This window comes from Anomalospiza imberbis, chromosome 20, assembly GCF_031753505.1.
Source record: "Anomalospiza imberbis isolate Cuckoo-Finch-1a 21T00152 chromosome 20, ASM3175350v1, whole genome shotgun sequence".
In the NCBI taxonomy this organism is placed as follows: domain Eukaryota; kingdom Metazoa; phylum Chordata; class Aves; order Passeriformes; family Viduidae; genus Anomalospiza; species Anomalospiza imberbis.
Window position 1 is genome coordinate 6177581 of NC_089700.1, and position 22141 is coordinate 6199721.

The 22141-nt window shown below is 47.8% G+C and overlaps 1 protein-coding gene, 2 long non-coding RNA genes and 2 other non-coding genes across 7 annotated transcripts in view; 1 reads left to right on the forward strand and 4 right to left on the reverse strand.

Annotated features, from left to right (window-relative positions):
• The window catches only part of LRRC75A (leucine rich repeat containing 75A), a 60303-nt gene extending 51285 nt beyond the window's left edge, over positions 1-9018 (forward strand). The window contains exon 4 of the mRNA XM_068210400.1: positions 7934-9018. Coding sequence (XP_068066501.1) covers positions 7934-8519 — 586 coding nt within the window. The 3' untranslated portion in view covers positions 8520-9018. The remainder of the gene's footprint in view (positions 1-7933) is intronic.
• On the reverse strand, positions 47-15053 carry LOC137485732 (uncharacterized). The gene is made up of 3 exons (XR_011005440.1): positions 14359-15053; positions 4336-4491; positions 47-952 (listed from the first exon to the last, which is right to left on the reverse strand). It is a non-coding gene; the product is annotated as an uncharacterized lncRNA (long non-coding RNA).
• A 4469-nt stretch (positions 15054-19522) lies between these two features.
• Positions 19523-21731, reverse strand: LOC137485715 (uncharacterized). 3 transcript variants are annotated; one of them, XR_011005433.1, is made up of 5 exons: positions 21335-21731; positions 20718-20741; positions 20224-20293; positions 19953-20067; positions 19523-19561 (listed from the first exon to the last, which is right to left on the reverse strand). It is a non-coding gene; the product is annotated as an uncharacterized lncRNA (long non-coding RNA). The 3 variants fall into 3 exon arrangements; XR_011005431.1 differs by lacking the exon at positions 21335-21731 and having other exon boundaries at positions 20224-21282; XR_011005432.1 differs by lacking the exon at positions 21335-21731 and having other exon boundaries at positions 19957-20067; positions 20224-21277.
• LOC137485990 (small nucleolar RNA SNORD65) lies at positions 19633-19706 on the reverse strand. The gene has a single exon (XR_011005535.1). It is a non-coding gene; the product is annotated as a small nucleolar RNA SNORD65 (small nucleolar RNA).
• On the reverse strand, positions 20405-20478 carry LOC137485986 (small nucleolar RNA SNORD49). The gene has a single exon (XR_011005531.1). It is a non-coding gene; the product is annotated as a small nucleolar RNA SNORD49 (small nucleolar RNA).
• Positions 21732-22141: the final 410 nt, after the last annotated feature.

Sequence of the window (22141 nt, forward strand, 5' to 3'; positions counted from 1 at the left end):
TGTTGTTTGACAACACCAGGGGCAATTTTGAGGGCCAGGAGAGAGGATTTTGGTGAATTGGAGCCATTGCCTCTCAATCCTGGCTGTTCCTGGGTGTTTCCCCCATCTTAAAGCTCCTCGGGCTCTGGAATAGGATGGAGATAATTAACATCAGCCCCAGTTTCCAATTTCCATAGACGTGGCAAAACTCTATTTGTGGTGAGGGGACAGAGCAGGAGCAGCCACACTCTCCCCTCACTTTTGGGGTCACACCCAGCCTGTTAAGGGTCATTCCTTCCAAAAATCAAACAAAGCACCTACAAAACCAAAAGGAGAGGCTTTTTTCCCTAAAATTATGGATTTTAGGGAAACCTCCATCCTGCTTTTCCAGAAAAGTGCTGGAGTCCTGGCCAGCACTGCTGTTCTCCATCACATCCCTCTCCCTTTTTCCTCCTCTTTTACTTTTTTCACACATGTTGGCAGCCAGTTGGGTGTTTTTATGAGCAAATTATTAGGGATTTCTTTTCCTGTGGCCTCTTCCCTTCGGACACTGAGGGCTGCAAATGGATTTAAAGGTTCTTTTCATAACCAGCCCTGCTTCCTCTCTCCCTAGTGGGGAGTTGCTCATGTAAATCCAACATGATTTGGGTACTTTTGTATCAACCCAATCATAAAAGTCCCTTTCCAAGAGTCTTTCTAGCCTTTTTTCCCACTCCTGTGCTAGAATCTGAAGAAAATGCTGTTTGTTTTATGGCAAGCTTTCATTTATTGTAACACAAATCCTTGTTCCTGGCCAATTCTCTTCCAGGGAGTCATTTTCAGAAGAAAGGAGCCCAACATGTTTTCCTTTGAATTGCTGATTGTTTTTCTCTGGGCATTTGTGCAAATTGCCTCTCCTGCAAAATCCAGGTTCTATCAGCTGCAGCTCCTTATTCCACTGGAGTAGATTTTGTTGGGAAAATTCCAGCAATTTCTGTATAAAAACAGAGCTTTGGGAGCAAATTATATCGTTGGGAGGGTGATAGAAATACATTTTATTTTGGGGAGGATGGGATAGGAAAATGGAGCTCTCCAACAGCAGATTTACTTTTTTTTTTCCCCACTAAATTAAACAGAGTTATAATTATAGCAAAGCATTTTGATTGCTCCCAAGTGCTTATTTTTAGCATTTTGTTTAGCAGGAAATAAAAGCAAATAGTGGGGGGGAGGGGGTGGGTGTGGAAATGATGGTTCTGAAACAGAGCAAGGACCTTTCCCTTCCCTCCCCATCCCAAGCCAGGCTCCTGGAGCAGGAGCTGCATGCAAATGCAATGCAAATGAGATGCTAATTGTCCCTGCTGGCGATAGGATAGGTGGGGATAACAGCAAATTCTGAGCAGCTCCTGGCTTTTCGTTGGGTCCCTTTGCTGAATGGCACGGGGACACTGAGGGCTGGGGGACAAGGACAAGGGTGGGACAGGGGGGTGAGGGTGGGTGGCATTTCCACGGGATCATCCTGGGAAAGCCCTCCCAGGTCAGGGAGTCCAGCATGAGCCCAGCGCTGGCATGTCACCGATCTGCGGGATGACCCTGCTCCGTGGGGGGACACCGCTCTGTGCAGTGACACTCTGAGGTGACACTGCTCCGTGGGGTGACACTGCTCCGTGGGGTGACACCGCTCTGTGGGGTGACACTCTGAGGTGACACTGCTCCGTGGGGTGACACCGCTCTGTGCAGTGACACTCTGAGGTGACACTGCTCCGTGGGGGGACACCGCTCTGTGCAGTGACACTCTGAGGTGACCCTGCTCTGTGCAGTGACACTCTGAGGTGACACTGCTCCATGGGGGGACACCGCTCTGTGCAGTGACACTCTGAGGTGACACTGCTCCATGGGGTGACACCGCTCTGTGCAGTGACACTCTGAGGTGACACTGCTCTTGGGTGACACTGTGAAGTGACACTGCTCCGTGGGGTGACACCGCTCTGTGCAGTGACACTCTGAGGTGACACTGCTCCATGGGGTGACACCGCTCTGTGCAGTGACACTCTGAGGTGACACTGCTCTTGGGTGACACTGTGAAGTGACACTGCTCCGTGGGGTGACACCGCTCTGTGCAGTGACACTCTGAGGTGACACTGCTCTTGGGTGACACTGTGGGGTGACACTACTCTGTGGGGTGACACTGCTCTGTGGGGTGACACTGTTCTGTGGGGTGACACCGCTCTGTGCAGTGACACTCTGAGGTGACACTGCTCTGTGGGGTGACATTGTTCTCTAGGGTGACACTCTGAGGTGACACTGCTCTGTGGGGTGACATTGTTCTCTAGGGTGACACTCTGAGGTGACACTGCTCTTGGGTGACACTGTGGGGTGACACTGCTCTGTGGGGTGACACTGCTCTGTGGGGTGACACTGTTCTGTGGGGTGACACTGCTCTTGGGTGACATTGTGAGGTGACACTGATCTGTGGGGTGACACTGTTCTCTTGGGTGACACTGTGAGGTGTCCCTGCTCTGTGGGCTGTCCCTGCTCTATGGGGTGACACTGTGGGGTGTCCCTGCTCTGTGGGGTGACACTGTGGGGTGTCCCTGCTCTGTGGGGTGACACTGTGGGCTGTCCCTGCGGGCTGTCCCTGCTCTGTGGGGTGACACTGTGGGCTGTCCCTGCTCTGTGAGGTGACACTGTGGGGTGTCTGTGCTCTCTGAGGTGACACTGTGGGCTGTCCCTGCTCTGTGGGGTGACACTGTGGGGTGTCCCTGCTCTATGGGGTGACACTGTGGGGTGTCTGTGCTCTCTGAGGTGACACTGTGGGCTGTCCCTGCTCTATGGGGTGACACTGTGGGCTGTCCCTGCTCTGTGGGGTGTCCCTGCTCTGTGGGGTGACACTGTGGGGTGTCCCTGCTCTGTGGGGTGACACTGTGGGGTGTCCCTGCTCTGTGGGGTGACACTGTGGGGTGTCCCCGCTCTGTGGGGTGTCCCTGCTCTGTGGGGTGACACTGTGGGGTGTCCCTGCTCTGTGGGGTGACACTGTGGGGTGTCCCTGCTCTGTGGGGTGTCCCTGCTCTCCGGTGTCTGTCCCTTTGTCCCACAGGTGAAGGCCTTGGGGCTGATGGGAGTGGCCAGCTCTGAGCTGTGGGTAAAATTCCTTTTCCTTGCTGTTTGTATCCGGAGTTTTAGGATCTAATCCTGAATCTGCCCCCATGGAGGGGCTGGGACGGGGTCCCTGTGAGGTCCCTTCCAGCCCAAACCATTCCGTGGATCCATGGATTCAGTGCAGAACTGCCAACCCCAGCTGCTGCCTTTCCTCCTGCTGCTGCCCAGGATTCATGGATGGAGGCCTGCCACGAGCCCTGCCAGCCCTGCTGCAGCCCGGAATTCCCTTTTCCCATCAAACAGCCCTGGCATGGAGGTGGGGCAGGCCTGGAGCTTGGTGTGAGCCAAGGAAAACACGGGGATTTGGGGATTTGGGAAGCTGTGAGAGCACAGAGCAGCACAGGAGGTCACTGTGGGGATCCTGCTGTTCCCTCCAGGTTTGCTCTTAGGATGCTTCAAAATTCCTGTGCTGAATCCAAGGAACAGCCCAAATATTTCGGGATTTCTTTTTATTTTTTTTTTTTTTTGGAGATGATGTTTAGGGTTGTGATTCCCACAGAGCATTTCCAGCAGGCACAATCATTTTATAAACATATTAAAGTTAATTTTGATGTCACATTTCAGGACCAGAATGAGGAGCTCCAGGCTGAGCAACCTGCCCTTCCTACCCTCCAAAATCCAACACTTTGCAGGAGGAACAGGCTGGGATTTGGGTAGCACGGGAATGATGTTGTAACAGGGATGTCTGGAGTTCATGACATGAAAAGTGCAAACCTTGGCAAAACTGGGAAGGCTCTTGGAACAAGAAGAGAGCACAATAATTAATCCCCACTGGTGCTTTCTTAACAGCAAAGATTTAGGAATTTTTAATGAATTTATTGGTAAGCTCAAAAGGAGCTTTTAAGTTCCATATTTTGAAATTTATGTATTTTAAAAATCCTCTTTACCCTGAGAATCTCTGAGGAGGGAAGTCTTTCCAAGCTGTGGGGAACAGAGGCTTTAAACTGTGCTGTTTATAAACCTTTTTTTATAAACCTTTGTGACCATGGAGCTGGAGCAGCTCAGGAGCAATCCCAGCAGTGCCCACACTGGGTGTGTGTGAAATTCAGTAAAAAAAAAATGAGGATGAGCCCAAAGGAAGAATTTCCTGGCTCTGAATTTTGGAGAATTTGGCAACTCAAATTCTGGTCAATCCATTTGGGTGAGTGGCAGAATTTTGATTGCTCCTCAAATTCAGTTAGTCCAGAGCAAATTTTTAATTTCTTTGTTTTTAAATCCTACCATGACTTTGGATGTTCTCAGCCACAGCAGTGTCCTGTCCACTTGGGACCTCCCACAGTCCTTGATCTCAGGGATATCCCATGGCTGGAGGTTAATTTGAGCTCCTTTTATCCCCTGAGAATTCAGTCTTTCAGCATCAGGAGGTGTCCTCAGATCCTGCACTAAGAGGAGTGAAAAAAGAGAATTTCATTCTCATTTCTGTTTTATTCATCCTCATTACATGGATATAGTTGATATATATATAAAGTATAAAATAATACAGAATATCCTATATACAATATGTTATTATCTAAGTCACATTCCCTCTTTCAGCTAAATAATTGTATTTATTTGTCTTGATTCCTCCTCTGAGGGTGGGGATTCTCAGCCCTTTACTCAAGATTATCACTGAATTTGCAGCATTTGTTTGTATTCCTTCCTTTCCCAATCTCTACTCCAGTGTTTGACTGCCATCATTTGGAGCAGGGATTTTGAAAAAGCACTTTAATACTGATCTTTGCTACAACCATTGTTTCAGGACAAATCTTTTATCTCAGGATTTTACCTTTTCTTTTGTTGGGTTGGGGTTTTCTTTGGGTGACTCATTACATCCAATGATGTTTCACTGACATTTTCATAAATAGTTTTCTCACCAGATGTCTCTACAAATTTCTTGCTGTAATTCCTCACTCTCTGGGGCTGCCTCTTCATTTTCCCTGAGCTGTTTTTTTGCAAGGAATTGGGCTGAACATCACAATTTTCCTTCAGAACATGACACAAGTCACCATTTGTGCAGTGCTTGAGAGCGTTGCCATGAATTTAAACCAGGAGGAAACCCCTTTCTTTTAATTCCCTTTGATCTCGACATCAATATTCCTGTTTATGACAACATTTTCTGATCTGATTCCATGGCAGAGAGCTTTTAGCTCAGCGTGAGCGTGGATAAATCAGCATCCTACCAGTGTGTGAGCTTAGTGTAGGGCTCTATTCCCAATCCTGGTGTTATAGTGGGCAAAAACCCAGCTGGGGAGGAAAAAAAAAATCAGTGTTTTCCCTATGGAACAGCCTTGTAAAATGTGAGGATGAAACCAAGTGGGTGTAACTGATCCCCCACTAAAGCTCAGAGGGATTTGTTTAATGGTTAAGATTTTCCTCCTGAGATTTTGGGCCAACTTTTCTGGCAGGGCTGGGAGCTTTTCCAGCTGTTTGTTAACATAAATACCCTCCTTATTTCCATTTTCTGGCTCAGAATAGCCACGGGACTGGCTATGAAATCCTGGGACTGGATGAAATCCTGTTTGGGGTTTGTTTGCCTGGTTCCCCAGGGACAGGAGGGCAAAGCCTCCCCCAGGACCAGCCCAGGGCCGCTCTGACCCGGGGATTCAGGAGATCTTTGTGCCCAGCAGCAGGGTGAAAAGGCAGCTTGTACAGGAGAATCAATCTGTTCCAGTTGGTGTCAGCTAAAGCCCTCTCAGGGGGACAAGGATAGAACCCCAGGGAGAAATCCCCTTTTCCTGCCTGGCAGAAATCCTATGCACGCTCCGAGGGGAAAAACAAATGTGCAGCAATACTGAAAGCAGCTGAAAACAAGGAAAAAAAAAAGAGATTTCCTGAAGTTGTCCCCATTCCCCCTTTGTTATCTCCTTAACTTTGCTTGTTTAAAGCCAAACAAGACTTCCCACAAGAAATTACAGGAAAAAAATGGATAAAAGCAGGATCAACCCCTGGCTGTCATGCTGTTAAATGGAAATCATGATTAACAGGGGTACTCTGTGCTTTATTTGGGAGTGAGATGCTGCTTTGGTGCTCAAAGACTGCAAGGCAAAAGGAATTTGAGGGTTTTTTTGCTGGGTAAAACTTGTTACTGAAGCATCACCTTGATCCCACATGAGGCTGCTCCCAAAAAATGATGTGGCTGCAGATATCCAAGAGAAGCAGCTGCCAACACCAAGTTACAGCTCTGGATTTGGAGTAGATCTGGATTTAACTGGCACACAACTTATGAGCACGGATTTTTGGGGTAAAGCTCCCATTTTCCCCCTTCTTTGGAATCTCTGGGCAGTCATCCCTCATGGGCAGCTTGGAAAAAGCACTCCCAGAGGAGCCAGAGCAGCAGCATCACAGAATTCTCCACAGCATCACATTCCTTGGCCAGCTTAGGAGACACCTGAGGCCACCAAGCTGACACAGCAGTCACAGGGCTCCCTCCTCCTCCTCAGGTATCCAGGACAGTTCATTAACAAAACATCCTCAGCATCTGGTTTGCCAGCAGGACTTTGCTGGAGATAAATTGACCTGTGAAACTCCAGCCTAGCTCGTGCTGATAAGTCTCTGAGATTGTGAGAATTAATGTACTTATCTGAGGGTTTCTTGTAGGGCTCATCTCCTCCGTGGTGAGGCTGAGCAGAGAAGAGGTCTCACACACTGACAGTGAGATCAAACCACCCTGGGGGTGTCTGGTCTTCCTTTGCTAAGCTTGGGGTCTCAGCTTCCCACCTGCGCAGCTGAGAGGACAAAAAATGTGTCCCCCTGCTCAAAGAGCTTCCTCTGTGTGAAACGTCACACAGCAATTCCTGCCTGTCTAATCAAGGGCTTCCTCACCCTTTTAAAACCAGCAGGAAAGGCTCTGAAAAGCCAGGATAACCTCTTTATCCCAGAGGAGGTGAAAATGAACTTTGCATTCCTCAACGATGGGGTTTGAATGTGGGCTCCTTGTGAAACAGCCTTGAAATGTCTCTGTGACCCCCAGAGCACAGACACCTCTAGAGAAGAGCTGTACCCTTTTCCTGACCCAGAGATGGGGCAACTGACAGGTGTTTTAAAAACTTTTATTCCATGTCCAGTCTCTTGATAAGGGTGAGACAATACAGGTGTTACAATTCACACCATCACAATCAGAAGCTAACTATTTTTAAATTACAATACATTATAAGCTTAATTACTTATAATTATCATTACATATAAATATTATAAAATTATGATTACATTCTAAATTTATTGGCCTATCAGCTTTTTGCCACACCATGCTGTAGATTAAAGCCAATTATCTAAAACTCCCCCTCGTGGGTCCCAATACAATGCATTTTTCATAGTTCTATTTCTCTAAAGTACCCAGTCTTACTTGCAAGGCCATCCTTTGAAACTTGTTTCTAGTTCCCTTTCTCTCTCAACAACCTCTGTCTTATTCCATGGCATTTCTAAGTCACGTTTCTTATCTCAAGGTTTGCACACAGATGCACACACTGTGTCAGGCCCTGGGAACTCTCTACGAATCCATTTCCCACAGTCCTCCATCAATCCCAGCTGAAATCCTCCACGAAACCTCTCCATAACTCCTTGTTGGACAATTCCCTTCTCCTGACCCAGAGATGGGGCAACTGAGAGGCGTTTTGGAAACTTCTATTCCATTTTTAGTTTCATGAGAAGGGTGAGACAACACAGATGTTACAATCCACGCCATCACAATCAGAAGCTATTTCCTAATTATAATACAATTATAATACATTATATAACTTTCTACAAATCCATTTCCCGCAACTCCTGTCCTTGCCCTCTCAGCAGCGCTGCCCCCAAACAGAGCCACCCCCATTAACCCCTTCCTCGCCTCCCCTGTCTGCAGCTTGAAGGCCGTGCTGATGGGGAAGCCCCAGGACAACACCGTGGACTTGTCAGGCATCCCCCTGACCCTGAAGGACGTGGAGAGGGTCACGTCCTACCTGGAGCACAGCTCGGAGCACATCGACACGGTGGAGCTGTGCTTCACGGAGCTGACGGACGAGCTGCTGCTGCAGCTGCTGCCCGCGCTCTGCGGCCTGCCGCGCCTCACCACGCTGGCCCTCAACGGCAACCGCCTCACCAAGGCCATCCTCAGGGACCTCACCGAGACCCTCAAGGACCCCAAGAAGTTCCCCAGCGTCACCTGGATCGACCTGGGCAACAACGTGGATATTTTCTCGCTGCCCCAACCCTTCCTGGTCAGCCTGAAGAGGCGCTGCCCCAAGCAGGGTAATTTGCCGACCATCCTGGAGTTTGGGGAGGGTCAGGTCAGCGATGTGGAGGGGCAGGAGGGGCTGGGGGACAGCCAGGAGGAGCTGAGGGCTGGGCCAGGCCAGGCTGGCAGCACGGACCGGCAGCAGACGGACACAGCAGCCGAGGCTGGGGAGCTCCCCGGCCCAGAGCAAGGTGCTGCCACACCACAGACATGATGTCCAGCCCTTGGGTGGGCACCTTGAGCAAGGATGACTTAAAACCTCAGAGCTGGGGGGGGTCCGTTCCCACTCCCGGATGCTCCAGGAGTCCCAGCTGCTGCCTTCCCCCTGTGCCACGAATGTCAGTGATTTTCTTCTCGAAGAACACATAAAAGTGATCACGTAGAGTGTTTGTATTTTCTAACAGCTGGCCAGGTGTTTTGAAGCATTAGTGGTGTGCTGTGCTTTTGGCTCTCTCAGAAATGCGTCTCCAAGCGGCTGCAGAACCTCAGAAGGGCAAGAAAAGGGAGCAGGGAGGTGCCCAGGCTGGGCAGGGAAGGGCTCCCTTTCCTCAGTGCTGGATCTCAGCTGCTCCCCACGTGTCATGGACAGACAGCAGCCACCCCAAAGGGACCTGCCTAGGATAAACCTTCAATCCTTCCCACTCCTGACTTCAGGAATCCCTGGTGAGAGGCATGGCTGCTGAGACACAACAAAAACCTGCTCACACCCGAACCAGGGGTCAAAAACCTGCTCACACCCAAACCAGGGGTCAAAAACCTGCTCACACACAAACCAGGGGTCAAAAACCTGCTCACACACAAACCACAGGTCAAAAACCTGCTCACACACAAACCACAGGTCAAAAACCTGCTCACACACAAACCAGGGGTCAAAAACCTGCTCACACACAAACCACAGGTCAAAAACCTGCTCACACACAAACCAGGGGTCAAAAACCTGCTCACACACAAACCAGGGGTCAAAAACCTGCTCACACACAAACCAGGGGTCAAAAACCTGCTCACACACAAACCAGGGGTGTTCCTCTCAGCATTGTGAACCCAGCCCAGAGGGAGAGCTTTGTTTTCCTGGGGCAGGGTTAAATCCCAGCCTGCAGCGTGCCTGGACACCACCCTCACCTCCAGCCTTACCAAAACCAGGCTGGCAGCTGTGTCTGCCCAGGATTTATCCAGTAAAACCCGATTTCCCACCAGATGTAAAAACTCCTGAGCTTTTAATGGGAGAATCCGATCCATTCTGGGAGGGACACACAGATCCTGGAGTCAGGGCTCAGGAGCATCACTGACAAAAAGAGACCATGATGCTGAAGGGTTAAAAAGGGTAAAACAAGCCTGGGGTTCATCCCCTCTTTCACTGCCACACAGCCAGCTGGGATTTAAAGCCCCAGAAAACCTTGGGCTCACTTGGCCATGGCTGTTGCCCCCTGGACCTGAAGTGCTTTGTCCCTGAAACGTTCCAGTTTTTTCTAAGACAGAGATTTGGGTTTATTTTCGGTGGGACATGGATCACCCCAGAGCAGCAGTGCTGGAATGTGCACTTTGGCTTTTTGGAACCAGAACTTCACTGGATCCCAAACCTGGGGGAGGGCAGGAAAGTGGGGAAAACTTCCTCTCCTTGGTGTTCCAAGGAGCAGAGCTGACTCCCTTTGCAGAGGGAGCCTCTTTGCCCCAAGCCCTTCCCCTGAGCAGCTCCCAGCAGTGACTCCAGCTTGGCTTTTTTTGGGTGCAAACAGACTTTTGGTCCCATTGGCTCTGTCCATTTTTCCAGAGGGGCTTCAGGCTGCCAGTGGCCGGTTGTCCTCCATTTGCAAGAAGGTAACTTAGAAAAAACTCTGCTACTTTTAATACATTTGGCAACAGTCAGTATGATTTGCATGTATCCAAGCCTTTTTTCTTTTTTTTTTTTATTCTAACTCTTTCCAACAGGCATGAAAAAAAAACCCAAAAAAAAACCAAAAAAAAAAACTTTCCAGTGAATATTAAATATTTCTGTTTGAAATAAAGGAGCTATCCATAAACAAAATAAATGATAATGTTTAATAAAGACCCAGTGTTGAATTTTTCCTCTGTCCAGGTTGAATGCCCAGGAAAAAGCAGAGGACAAAGTGCTAAGAGCTGCTGCTCTGGCTTCTTCAGGGGGCTGGAGAAACAAAGAGCTCAGTTTGTGGGCTGCATTTATCAGGGTGGGCATAAGGTGGACACAGAAGCATCATAAAAGAATCTTTTAAATTTTAAATGTTGCCAGTGTGTAAAATAATGTGGGAGAAAGGAATGCTGAGAGTGGGGTAGTGCTGCACAGGGTGTTCATCTCCTGAAGGAATAAAGGCTGTTCATCTGCAGCAGGGGCTCTGGCCCAGCAGCAAACCATGGGGGCCAAGGAGCTGGGGGAACATAGGGGGATTTAATCAAGAACAAGATTTCTCTTTGCAGAAAAAAAGAAAAAGAAACTGCAGCAATTTCTTCTTTCTACCCAGGTGCCTCAGTACTGGGCTCTCCTCCTCATGCACAGCTCAAGCCCCTCTGCCTGTTTAAATTATTTAAATCACAAGCTCCTTGCTGCAAGGTTTTTTATTCCCTGCTGAGTATTTGCACAGGACCCAGGGCCTGAGGAGCTGCCTGGACCCCCCAGTTCACAAATTCACATCAGAGGCACTTTGCATTTAGAGCAAGCTCTGCATCCTTTATTCCTGCTTTGCTCCATTCCCTCACGGACAAAAACCACCCAGGAGCTGCTCCTGCCACATTTCCCCTCCAGCTCAGCTTCCACCTGCTGGGAAACACATCAGCCATGGAGAAATAATTTCAATATCTCCAAAGGGAGATCCCACAGCCTTTGCCCCATGCAGGTGTTGCACTGCTTGAGCCACCTCTGCTCCACTGGTACTGACAATATCCCTGTGCCCAGTGAGGATTTAGCCCTTCTGAGACAGAGAAAGAGCTGGAAAGGGATTTTTATCAATATATCCGTGCATGCTGGAGGATGCACCAAATTACTTCCATGGAAAAAGGGAAAAAAAAAAAGCAGAGCTGTTGTAGAGAGTTGGTTATAAAAGCTTTGGCTCATCAGTGCCTCCCTCACAGTGTGGATTAGTTCAATTATCCACTTAGTGCACTTCAGGATCATGATGATGCTGTGGGCTCAGCACAGGGTGGGCTTTGGTTGGTTTTGTTTTGTTTTTTCAAAGAAGGCAGAGTGAGATGCTTCCCTTCCCAGCTCATCAACATCAAAACAAGCTCAGGGCTCACTCCACATATAATCAATGTTCCCTGGGCTACTCTGGGCTGCTGCTTTGGGTCAGAAGCTTTTAACTGGCCTTATATGAAGCATTCAAGGACTGAAAATCACTGCTGTTAGAATATGAAAGCAGAATGAGGTCATTTCTTGTCAAGGAGAGAGGAGGAAAGGGCCACCATAAAATAAATAAAGCATAAAAAGCCTCAGCCTGGCTTGGTTGGTTCTCTCCCCACCAGCACCACGGCTCTGCCTGGGCATCAAGCAAACCAGCCTGGGGAGGAGATTTATGGCCTCAGCAACAAAAACGTAATTGGAAATCATTCTGTGCAGATTGAGGAGCCCACAGCGAGGGGAATGGAAACAGCAGGGAGGGAATGAGAGAGGGGTGAGAGAGGGGTGAGAGCCATGCAAGGGCTGGTGCCACGCGCCAGAGAGCTCCTGCCAGCTGGGTGATCTGGGGAGGGTCTGCACCAAGGCTGGCTGTGTTTTGAAGGTGGTTATTCATTTAAAATAAGGGCTGCGTTGCCAGAGGATGGTTGGGAGCAGCAAAGAGGGCTGGGAACAGTCACCCCCGAGCAGGGAGTGTGTGGGAGAGCAGAGGGAGACACAAAAATGCTGCAGGGGATGTCCAGAAACTCAAAATACTTAGGCCAAAAGCATTGCTCCTGCTCAAGGGCAGACGTCAGCAAATGTCAACCAAAAATTGCCCAAACACCAGCCTTTCCCAGAGGAAGAGCCAAAAAGTGACCTAAAGGATTAAGGGGACACCACGGGAGGCAGCAGTGGCTGAGGCTGCCCCAGGCAGTGCCACCACACTGGGTTATCCCACTAAAACTGCCTTTGGAGAGGGGCAAAATCCCTCCAGGGCTCCCCTGTGGTCCATCACCCCTGTTCCAGCAGCAGCAGGAGGTTTGTGAGCTCCTGCTCAGGAGCACTCATGTCCTGGAAACACAAAGACTCCCCTGCTCCATTAGCTGGGATCTGCCATTGCCAAGGAAACTAATTGACCTTATTAGCAGAATTCACCTATCAAAGCTTAGGGAAAAGGGGTAAAAACAACTGACCCAACCTCTGCAGTGAAATGTTCCTTGGTGAGCAACAGATGAAATCTCCCAACCCCTCTGGTACAAGGACGGCATCCTGTGATCCCACTTTTCCTCCACTCCAAGGGCAGTGGGGTTTTTCTGTGCCTGGGGGATATTTCCACCAGCAGGCTGTACAGAGCAAGAGGAGCTTCCCAGCTCTGTGAAATGTCTTTGACAGGAATTCTGAAGGACAGAGCCATCCCTCACCGTGCTCTGACTGCCTCCAGCCCGGCTCCAGCCTCACTTCCTGGGGAGGCCCAACTCCAGGCACATCAACATTAATTAATTATCATTAATAAATTGAAGGATATCCCCAGGATGGACAGGGCTTGGAACAACCTGGATTAGTGGGAGGTGTCCCTGCCCACAGCAGAATGTTGGAATGAAATGGGCTTTATTTCCCCTCCAACCCAAACCACTGTGGGATCTGTTTCTATAAAATGTTAGCACAGGGTTTGTTCTCAAGGAGGAACACAAGAGCTTTGCTCACTGCAGGAATCCTGGATCCCAGGCTGGCACTGCAGGAAAGGTATTTAGGAATAAAGTGTCATTTCTGATGTGCCAACTCCACCAGCCCATGGCTCAGTTATCCTGAAGGATGGGGAATTGGAGGGGCTTTATTTGCAGTCCTTCCTGGCAGTTCTGGGCGTGCATTTTTTATCCCACTTTTTTTATCCCCCTATTTTTTATCCTCCCCATGTGAATACACAGAGACACAGCTGGTTTTACCTTCAGCTCAGCTGACGGTTTTACATAAAACTGAAGACCTGATTTGATAGAGTCAGAAAAGATGCAACCTGTTCACCACAGCCTTTAATTATGTGTGCAGTTTGCTGAGTTTTCTTGGCTCTTAATAGCTTATTGATCCTGTGGCTTCTGGGCCTTCTTTCTTCTTTGCTGTTTTATTAACTCAGTCTGAGGAGAAAATAAACCTGTGGGCTGGTTTGCATCCAGCAGGTTGGGATGAGCAATGCCAGCCTTCAGCGAGTGCACGTGGCAGCTCTCAGGGAGCTGTTATTGGAAGGACAAATAGATTGGAGGTTTACAAAAGAGGAGAGAAATACTAATATTTAATTCACTGAAGGTTTGGCCTGGGCATTTATCACTGGATTTTCAAGGTGTGTGCTGTAAAACCACTTTATTCCTGCTTCTCCCTGTCAGCTCTGTCCTTCTCCAGGGAAAAACAGGATTCCTCTGGCTCTGGGCAAGAATTTGGGGAGGTGCTTTGTGATCAGGATTTTGCAAGCAGCACTCACAGCCATCCTAAACACAATCTTCATAATTAAAACCTCAAAGCATCTTCCTACAGGCCCAAATTCCTGGCATAGACATCCAGAGACTCAGGGATGGATGGAAACCTATGGGATATTGGGCTACAACAGATGTGGAAACCCCAGCTGCATCACCCAGGAATGAGCTTCCCTTGGGCAGCTGCTCCTTGTCTGGTAACTCACTCAGGCAAGAGCTGCAATTCCAGCTCTTCTAGAAATGAAAAACAAGGCAGCCAAGAATCAGTCACACTCTGGTACCCGCTCCCCCAGGGCTCTGACTCCCGATCCCACTGCTGGGGAGTTCTGCATGTGCACAGACAGGCAGAAAATCCCAGAGGTGGGCAGGCTGCACACATACAGAATAAATGCCTCTGCTTGGGCTGTGTGCATTCACACATCACTTTCCAAGAGGAGAGCTTCACCGTTCCTTTTTTGTTGTTGTTTCATCTTCACCGTACCCACCTGCTTGTTAAATTATCAATTCCAAGGCTCATGATTTTCCCAAGCTGTGCTTTCCTACAGGCTCAGAGCTCCCCTCCACCAGAGGCACAGAAACAGCAGAGCTGGGGGCTGAAATGCAAATATTATCTTTTTTTTTTTTTTTTTTTCTGTGCCTATTCCCAAAATGGGCTGAACTTCCAGGGCAGGGGCAGCCACCAGCCCAGAGCTGTCCCCTCACCCTGGTGTCACATCCATTCGTCAAACCATTTTGGGGTTGTTGGTGGTTCTTCAGCCCTGTGCTCCTCCCTGAAACCCTTCTCTTGCCTCAGCTCCAGCCTCTGACCTGTTGCCAGGTGACACAACGTTGTTGCTGTCATCTCCAAAGACCTTTCTGAAGCATAAAAGCAGCACCTTTGAAATCCCTGCCCTTGATGCAGCTCCTGTTTTGCATTCCCAAACAGTATGGCCCTGACACCGAAGCTTTATTTCACCTCCTGCAAGCACAGAGCATCTTCCTCCAAAGCACAGCAGCAAACAGGCTGGTGGGGAGGTGCCTGCATAGATTAAATTAATTAAATTCAAAGTGCAGCTACCTTGGTGCAGGGGCTTCCCATCACTGTGCATTTCAAAGCTCCCACCTCACTCCCAGCTTTGAAACAATTCCCATCATCTTCCCAGCAGGTATCCCCTGCATTTCACTCAGCACAAAGAGTTCATTATTTACTGCCATGGATGAAAGGAATGAAATACCTGATCTGACACAGTTCAGGAGAACTGTTTTATCCAATGACTGACCAAATCCTCTGCCTGCTCCCAGTTCCAGTTTCTCATCTGTAACGAGGTGATGTGGAACACTGCAGACTGCTGCAGGATTATCAGGTGGAGGCACAGATGTGAAACATTTATATTGGATATTCCAGCTGCTGCTGTGAGCTGCATTAACCAGCTCACAGACCACCTCAGCACCAGCACTGCACTTGCTGGCTGATAAGGGCTGATAACCAAATTACCATTGGTGCCACTATTATCTTGACTCAGGTGTTTATTAATAAAGCTTCAGTTATCCAGGAAAATTCATTATTTTTTATTATGGCTGATAACTTCAGGCTTAGCTGGAAGTTTGTCTTTAATGCGCTGTTAAACCTCAAGCCTATTCAACTGTTCAGTGATAACAGCACCCAACAAACCCAAAGCCAACACTAACAATCTTTATGTGCAGTTTGCAAGTGCACAAAATATACAAAAAAAACAAGAAAATCAAACCTAGACTAACTATCCTACAGGATCTGGGAAAGCACAAGCAAGAAAGCAATCAAAAAACCTGGGAAATAAATCAAAATTATAAAGAAAACCAAGGAGAGCCCAGCAGAAAGCCACAGGCAGCTTCAGAAACATCAATCATTTTTTGTTCAGAGTTCGTGTTGCAGCTGTGCTGTGCAATGATTTTACCACAAACCATTACAGACAAAAAAAAAAAAAAACTTATGGAAAAAAATCCAAGTATTGACTTGCAAAAACTAACTGGAGCCTAGCCATCAAAAGTCTTAATTATTGGAGATTAAACTTTTAAAATCTCTATTTGATTAAAACAGCAGGGATTTGAAATCAGTCTCCACTAAGAGATTTTCTCATTTGCATTTTGTTCAGGTTTCAGTTCCACACAGGTGCTGGGCTGGGGGTGTTCATTGACTCAAAATCCACCTGGAGCAGGCACAGCCTGGCAGCTCCTGAGCTGCATGGGAGGGAAGGGTAATGACGGGCAAATAATCCTTCATTTTTATCAAATAAAAATAAGTTTTAACTCCTTTGGCTTCTCATCACAGTCAGAGCAGGAACACTTTGGGGCTAGGACCATGACTGCAAGTTTGCACAGCATCAGAAACTGAGCCTTTGCTGGTCCAACACTAAGAAACATTAATTAACAGCTAATTAAAGAGAGACATTTTCACTGTGTGGGGGATTCTCTACAAAGTAATGAAAGTTGCAAATCTTATTAGAAACAGGGAAGGAACCAGCAGTAAAACCGAGTTTCCCCAAAGAAGCATCTTCAAGGCTGCAAAAAATCTCTTTTATTTCAAATGCTCTGAGCTTGGTCACTGCCCCATCTTGTGGGCTCGAGTGTCAGGAGGTAAAGCAGGACAGATGTTACTCTGAATTAGAGCACGGGAGCAGAAAATGCTCCATGTTCTTTAAATAAGCCCTTCTTGCACACCCTAAATCAACCCCCACCTGTTCAACCCTCAGCACGTTCAGCAGTTTTAGGATCAGTTCATTACAGTTGGGCTGAAACTGATTTCAAGCGTAAAATTAAGGCACTAAATGACATGAAGTGACAAAGAAGGGCAATGTTTGTCTTAGCAGAGCATTAACTGATGCATTAACCTTGTCCTTCTTTACAGGAACACACGCAATGTGCTCAAGCTCTGGCAGCACAAGGTCAGTGGGGTGCCAGGAAAACCCTGAGCCTGAGAAAGGCCAAAGACCCTCTGGTTATTTTGAGTTTTTGCTCTGAGCAGCTCAAGAGTTGCTGCCTGTGGTCTCTCAGAAATTGTAACAAAGCATTTGCCATCCTTTAGCTGGGAGAAAACAAACCTGTGACACTTTTCTTGCATGACACCAATGCTATTCCTCGCTGGAAAACAGCAGCTCCTTTGTGCCTCACTTGTCTGAAATGAAGGAGAGTTGGAAAATTAACTGCTCTTCCTCCTGCTCTGAGGGGAAAAGGAGTGAAGTGTCAATATTTGGGATTTCTTGCACTCTGAAAAGCTCAGATACACAGGATATCCCTTGCTCCCTTCTAATTAAGCAGCTACAGCTCAAAGTGCCTCAGCTGAAACAGCAGCCACCAAGCCAAGAGAGAGCTCCCCTTTACATTGCCATTAATAGCTGGCATGTATTAATTACAGTAATTTATGGCTTTGCATGAGTGATTATTCTCATGCTGATGTAGACATGATTGCTTTACAATACTAATCAAGAACTAAGCACGATAACCAGCATTTATGTGAAATGTGAAGCTTGTGATTTACAGCGAGGCAGCTCTGCCCCTGTGGATCCCTCTCCTCCTCCTCCCTCTCAATTCCAGCCCCTCTCCATCAGCTCCACAGCCACAGCACAGATTTTGGGGATAATCTCCATGTTTTCTCTCAAACTGTGATTTGAGACATAGCATTGCCGTCTCTCTTATTGCTAAAAGCTGGCACTCGGCCATTCTTTGCTCTCTTGCATGCTTTCTTTCTGCTTTAATCTTTTCATCTATTTTAGATTTACCCAGGGTTGTCGGCTGCTGTTGAGTGCCAAAGGGATTCCTGCCAACTGTTCTTTTTAAACCTTTAGAAAATCCAAAATAATTGTGTTTGAAAACCAGATTTTTGTCTGCTGTTTATTCCCCAACACTAAGTTTTAAGTGCTCCAAATGTAATCAAAACAGAATGGTTTTATTTCCCTTCCCCTCAACCACCATGAAATTATCTGTGCTCCCCTGGAAGATCACAGTAAAACGTTGAAGACATTTGTTATGTTTGCAAGGCACCATTTTCTAACAGAAACAACACTTTTCCAATCATTAATCTCAGCAAAAACCCAGCCTGCTAGAGGATCCCTGCCGAGGAACCTTGGTTTTGATTAGAACAATAAACAAGTGATGCTAAAATGAAACTCGTGAACATTTATCTCCAACAGATACCACCGACTGCACCCTCAATAAAAACCCAGGTAAATTCAGTATTTAAGTTGTCCCAGATCAACTTTGCTGTTTTAATGAGAGAACTCATAGAAAGCAAGAATCATAAAACAAGTTTGCAGCAAACCTTCCTTGAGCAAATTAAACAGCTCATTAAACAATTTGCTGATTATTTCTGTTTGCTGAGGGCATGTGGCTGCTTTTACCTCCATGGTCTGCAGATTCACATTTAAAAAAAGGTGGATCCTTGTGCTTTTTGAGTTTTAAACCTCTTATTATTCCCAGTGCATATTATCAGAAATGTCAACATGTTCTAATACACAAGCTCTTAAAATTGGGCAAAAATAAGTTTTGTTTCTTTAAACACTGGGAATAGAATGCAACTTTAAATTTTAATTAAGCAGTGGAGTAACCTGTTCTTCATACTGCTCAAATCCTTTCAGATAAAGAGCAACTAATTAATTCCAAACGTGTTTTACCTACTCCAATGCTCAGGCTGAATGTTTTTATTAAGCCCTGGATGTACTGCAGAAACAACTCTAGGAAAAAAAAATCCAGATTAATTTAACTGCATGTTGTAGAACGAGGAAACCTTTCTGAAAAACACTGAGCCTGTTTTTCTGAAGGCTAACTTGAAGAGAAATTCCTGAAATTCTCCATTTCATGCATCTTATATATACCTCAGGCAGCACAGCCACCTGCGCTTTTGGAGGGACAGGGACACGGCCCTGTGATGCCACAGGACCAGCACCAACTCACAGCTCCTTTCACTCAGGAAAACATTAAAAAGCAATTCAGATCTTCACCTGAACTCCACAGGGAAGGCAAAACCAATCCCAAGCTCTCCCACTCGGAGCTGTGCAGTGAACACAGGCTCTTGAGGAAAAGAGGAATTAGTTTAGTTATGAATTAAATTTTGCACAAAGCAATAAGCACACCCTAAAATCTTCCACTGCTGACACCAGGTGGGCAGAAGGCTCAGCACCATCAGTTTGGATGTTTGGAGCACTTCAGTGTTATTCCTGCCAGTTCTACTGACATAATTGAACTAACTGGGAGTTTTGGCCTCAAATGCTGGGTTTTAACTCTTTTAAGCATCTCCAAGTCCCCAAGATTCCCCCTAACCCTTGAACTTTGCCTCTGCAGCAGACTTTAAATTCAAGTTTCAGATCAAAATGACAATCAGCAAGCCTGCAAACAAGCTGCAGATGCAGCTGCATTTGCTGCTCTGGCTGAAGGGCTGGTCTCTGCAGTAATTACACTCGTGGTCTCGTGTTTGAACTCTAATTACCACACTAAACCCACTGGCATTATCTGCAGTGAACACTCTGCAATCTGGGTACATCTTCATCTTACAGCAAATTAACGCAGCCAAGTGACAAAACACAGTGGGTTTTTAAAAACTGTTTTAATGTACACGTAATAAACACTTTAACTGTTACCACTTTGTAACAGGCAGAAAATGTGTCTAACACAAAATCCTCAAGCCCAGGTGTTTTGTTGGGAGTCCTTCTGCCTCAGAGATGTTTCCAGCAGCACCACCTGGAACACAGGAGCAGGGTCAGGTAACCAGCCTCAATCATCATTAATGGGTTTGTTAATGAGTCAGATATCATCAGAAAACCTTTGGCTCACCACCAGTCAATCTGCCGGTAATTCCAGCAAGTTTGGGTTAGTTTCATCACGTGATATCAAGGGGAAATTGACACATCTGTGGCAGGAAGAAGAGCTTTATCTCTCTGTCTACAGTGCAGAAACAGCTGCCCTCACACATTTACTGCCTGCATTTTAGTCCAAGGTTTGTTTTGTGCCTAGAACTTCATTCATTATACATTTAGTGCAGAAATTCTGCTCTGAATGTGCAAGTAAGTCTCTTTTTGGGACTGCAGCCAAAAGCCACCACGTCCAGCTAAGAGCACAATAAATATTAAACTCACCCAGCAGATTCTCCTGCTCTCAGTGCTCTCCACAGGACTTGGGAAGAGCTGTCCCATCAGTGGGTGGACATCAGCCACCAGCACGTGGCAGCACAGACCTGCAGGCTCTACCTAAATGCATCAGAAAATACAGATCAGGCTTAAAATTTTAAGGAACACAGACTAAAAAATCCACATCTCAAGCTCCTTATACCCTATAAACCTCATTCTAAACTTGCATTTCACCTGGTACAGAGTTTATGTAGAGCACTGAAACCCATCACTCACCTTCACATCAGGGCCACCTCCCCAGCTGTTCCCAGTCCTGCTGTGTCACATCCACGGGGAAAGCCCAGCTCTGCAGAGAAGTGGGACAGAGGGACAAGGTGAGATGTTTTCCTGGACAGCAGGCTGCCTGCTGGGTTCTGGAGGATGAATTTGGAGGTTTAGGCTCCTGTGTGTAGCTGCATTTCAGACCAGAACCAGGGTATCGTCAGTTCTCGCATCTGACGGCACTTCCTATTCAGGGTTATCATCATCAACAGCTGTTAATTAACTCCTCTAATTAATCACTCAAAACACCAGCTTTCATCTCAAGCAGCTGTACCATCTCCCCCCTGTGTATGAAGCATTAACTTTTAACTTGTGCATACACAAAATCAGTTTTATTTTTATTTAACTTAAAATTTATTTTTTACAGATTTGACTTGTAAAGACCTGGAACCCCTTTTAACAACTTTGCACACTTTATTGTAAAAAAAAAAAAGTAAAATTTAACTTACTCTTTACTTCAAGACACCTTTCTGCTGTGGGAGTAAAAGCAAGAGAAGTGTTACTAGAATACTTTTTAACAGTATAAAGTAGGCTTATGCAGGGAAAAACAGGAACAAAACCAGGCTCTCATGACCAACTCTGCTTGTGCTTCCACCCGTGTTTAAGTTGATGTGAATCACTGAAATATTTATATCAAACAGCTATTAGCAGTCAACAAGCCTCTCTAAACAATTCTTAATTGAAAATTAAGGAAACTTAGAACTATGTAAACTTAAAGTAGTATAAAAATGCAGGTCGCAAGATTGCGTTTACCAACATGGCAATTTTCAAATTGAAATCGCTAACACTCCGATGCTGCAGGTGTATTTTTTAATTACACAGAAAGTGTCTAGCACATCAAAAAATAAATTCAAAAAGGCCTAATCGCTTGTTTTTATGGCTGCAGCGCCATAGAAATGGATGGCCGGCGCTGGATGCCGAGCTCTCCCCGCAGCAGCGCTGCCTGCACGGCCCTCACGGAGCCCGGGGCAGGGCCGTGCCAGCAGCGGGTGACCGCCACCCTCCGCAGCGCTGCCCCACACGCACCGCCCCGGCCCGGCCGAGCCCCGAGCAACTCCCGACTTACCGGGGAGCGGTTTCCGCGGCCCAGGCGGGGTCCCGGCGCCGGTGCCGCCTCCATGGTGGCCTGAGGTGACAAAGGCCGTGAGGCGCCACGCGCCGCGCCCCCCCCGCCCCTCCGATGGTGCGGCCCGGCCCGCGCGGCCCCGGCAGGCCCGGCGGCCGCTACCACTGCCGAGCTGGGGGGAGCGAGCGCTTCAGCTCGCTCAGCGGAACGGGCGCTTTGCTCGGCAAGCCGGGCCTGCGCCTCCCCGCTGCCCGCCCTGCAGGCCCCGAGCCCAGCGCCGCCTGCGCTCACACACAGCGGCAGCTCCAAGGGCACGGCGCGAAAGGGCGCGCTCGGCCTGGGCGGCCGTTTATAAAGGCCTGGGCCGTACCACGCCGCGGCGGGGCCGGGCTGTGCCACTGCTCCACAGGCGGGGGTGCGCCAGGCTCCATTCCCGCCCCTGGGGGCCGGGAGGGCACGGGGCGGGCGGAGCCGCGGGCGTGGCTCAAACCCCGGCCCGAAAGGCCAAAAACCCAGGTTTAGGCACCACCTCAGGACAGGGACCGGCGACAGCCCCGGGCACGGACCCTCGTGTCGGCCCCGGCCGGGCACAACCCCAGGGAGCACCGGCCCTGCCCTGGGTTCTGCCTTTTCCAGGAACACTGGAGAGGTCGGAGCGATTTCAGGCCACTTTTATTTAGAACAGAACAGCTGTTTTAAAATAAAAGTTCCGTTCTTTTCACGTTGTGCCATCTTGGACTGAAAATAGGGGTGTTTTGGTTTCCTCTTCCCTCTGTTAAATGCACCAGCCATCGTTTTAAAAAGAAA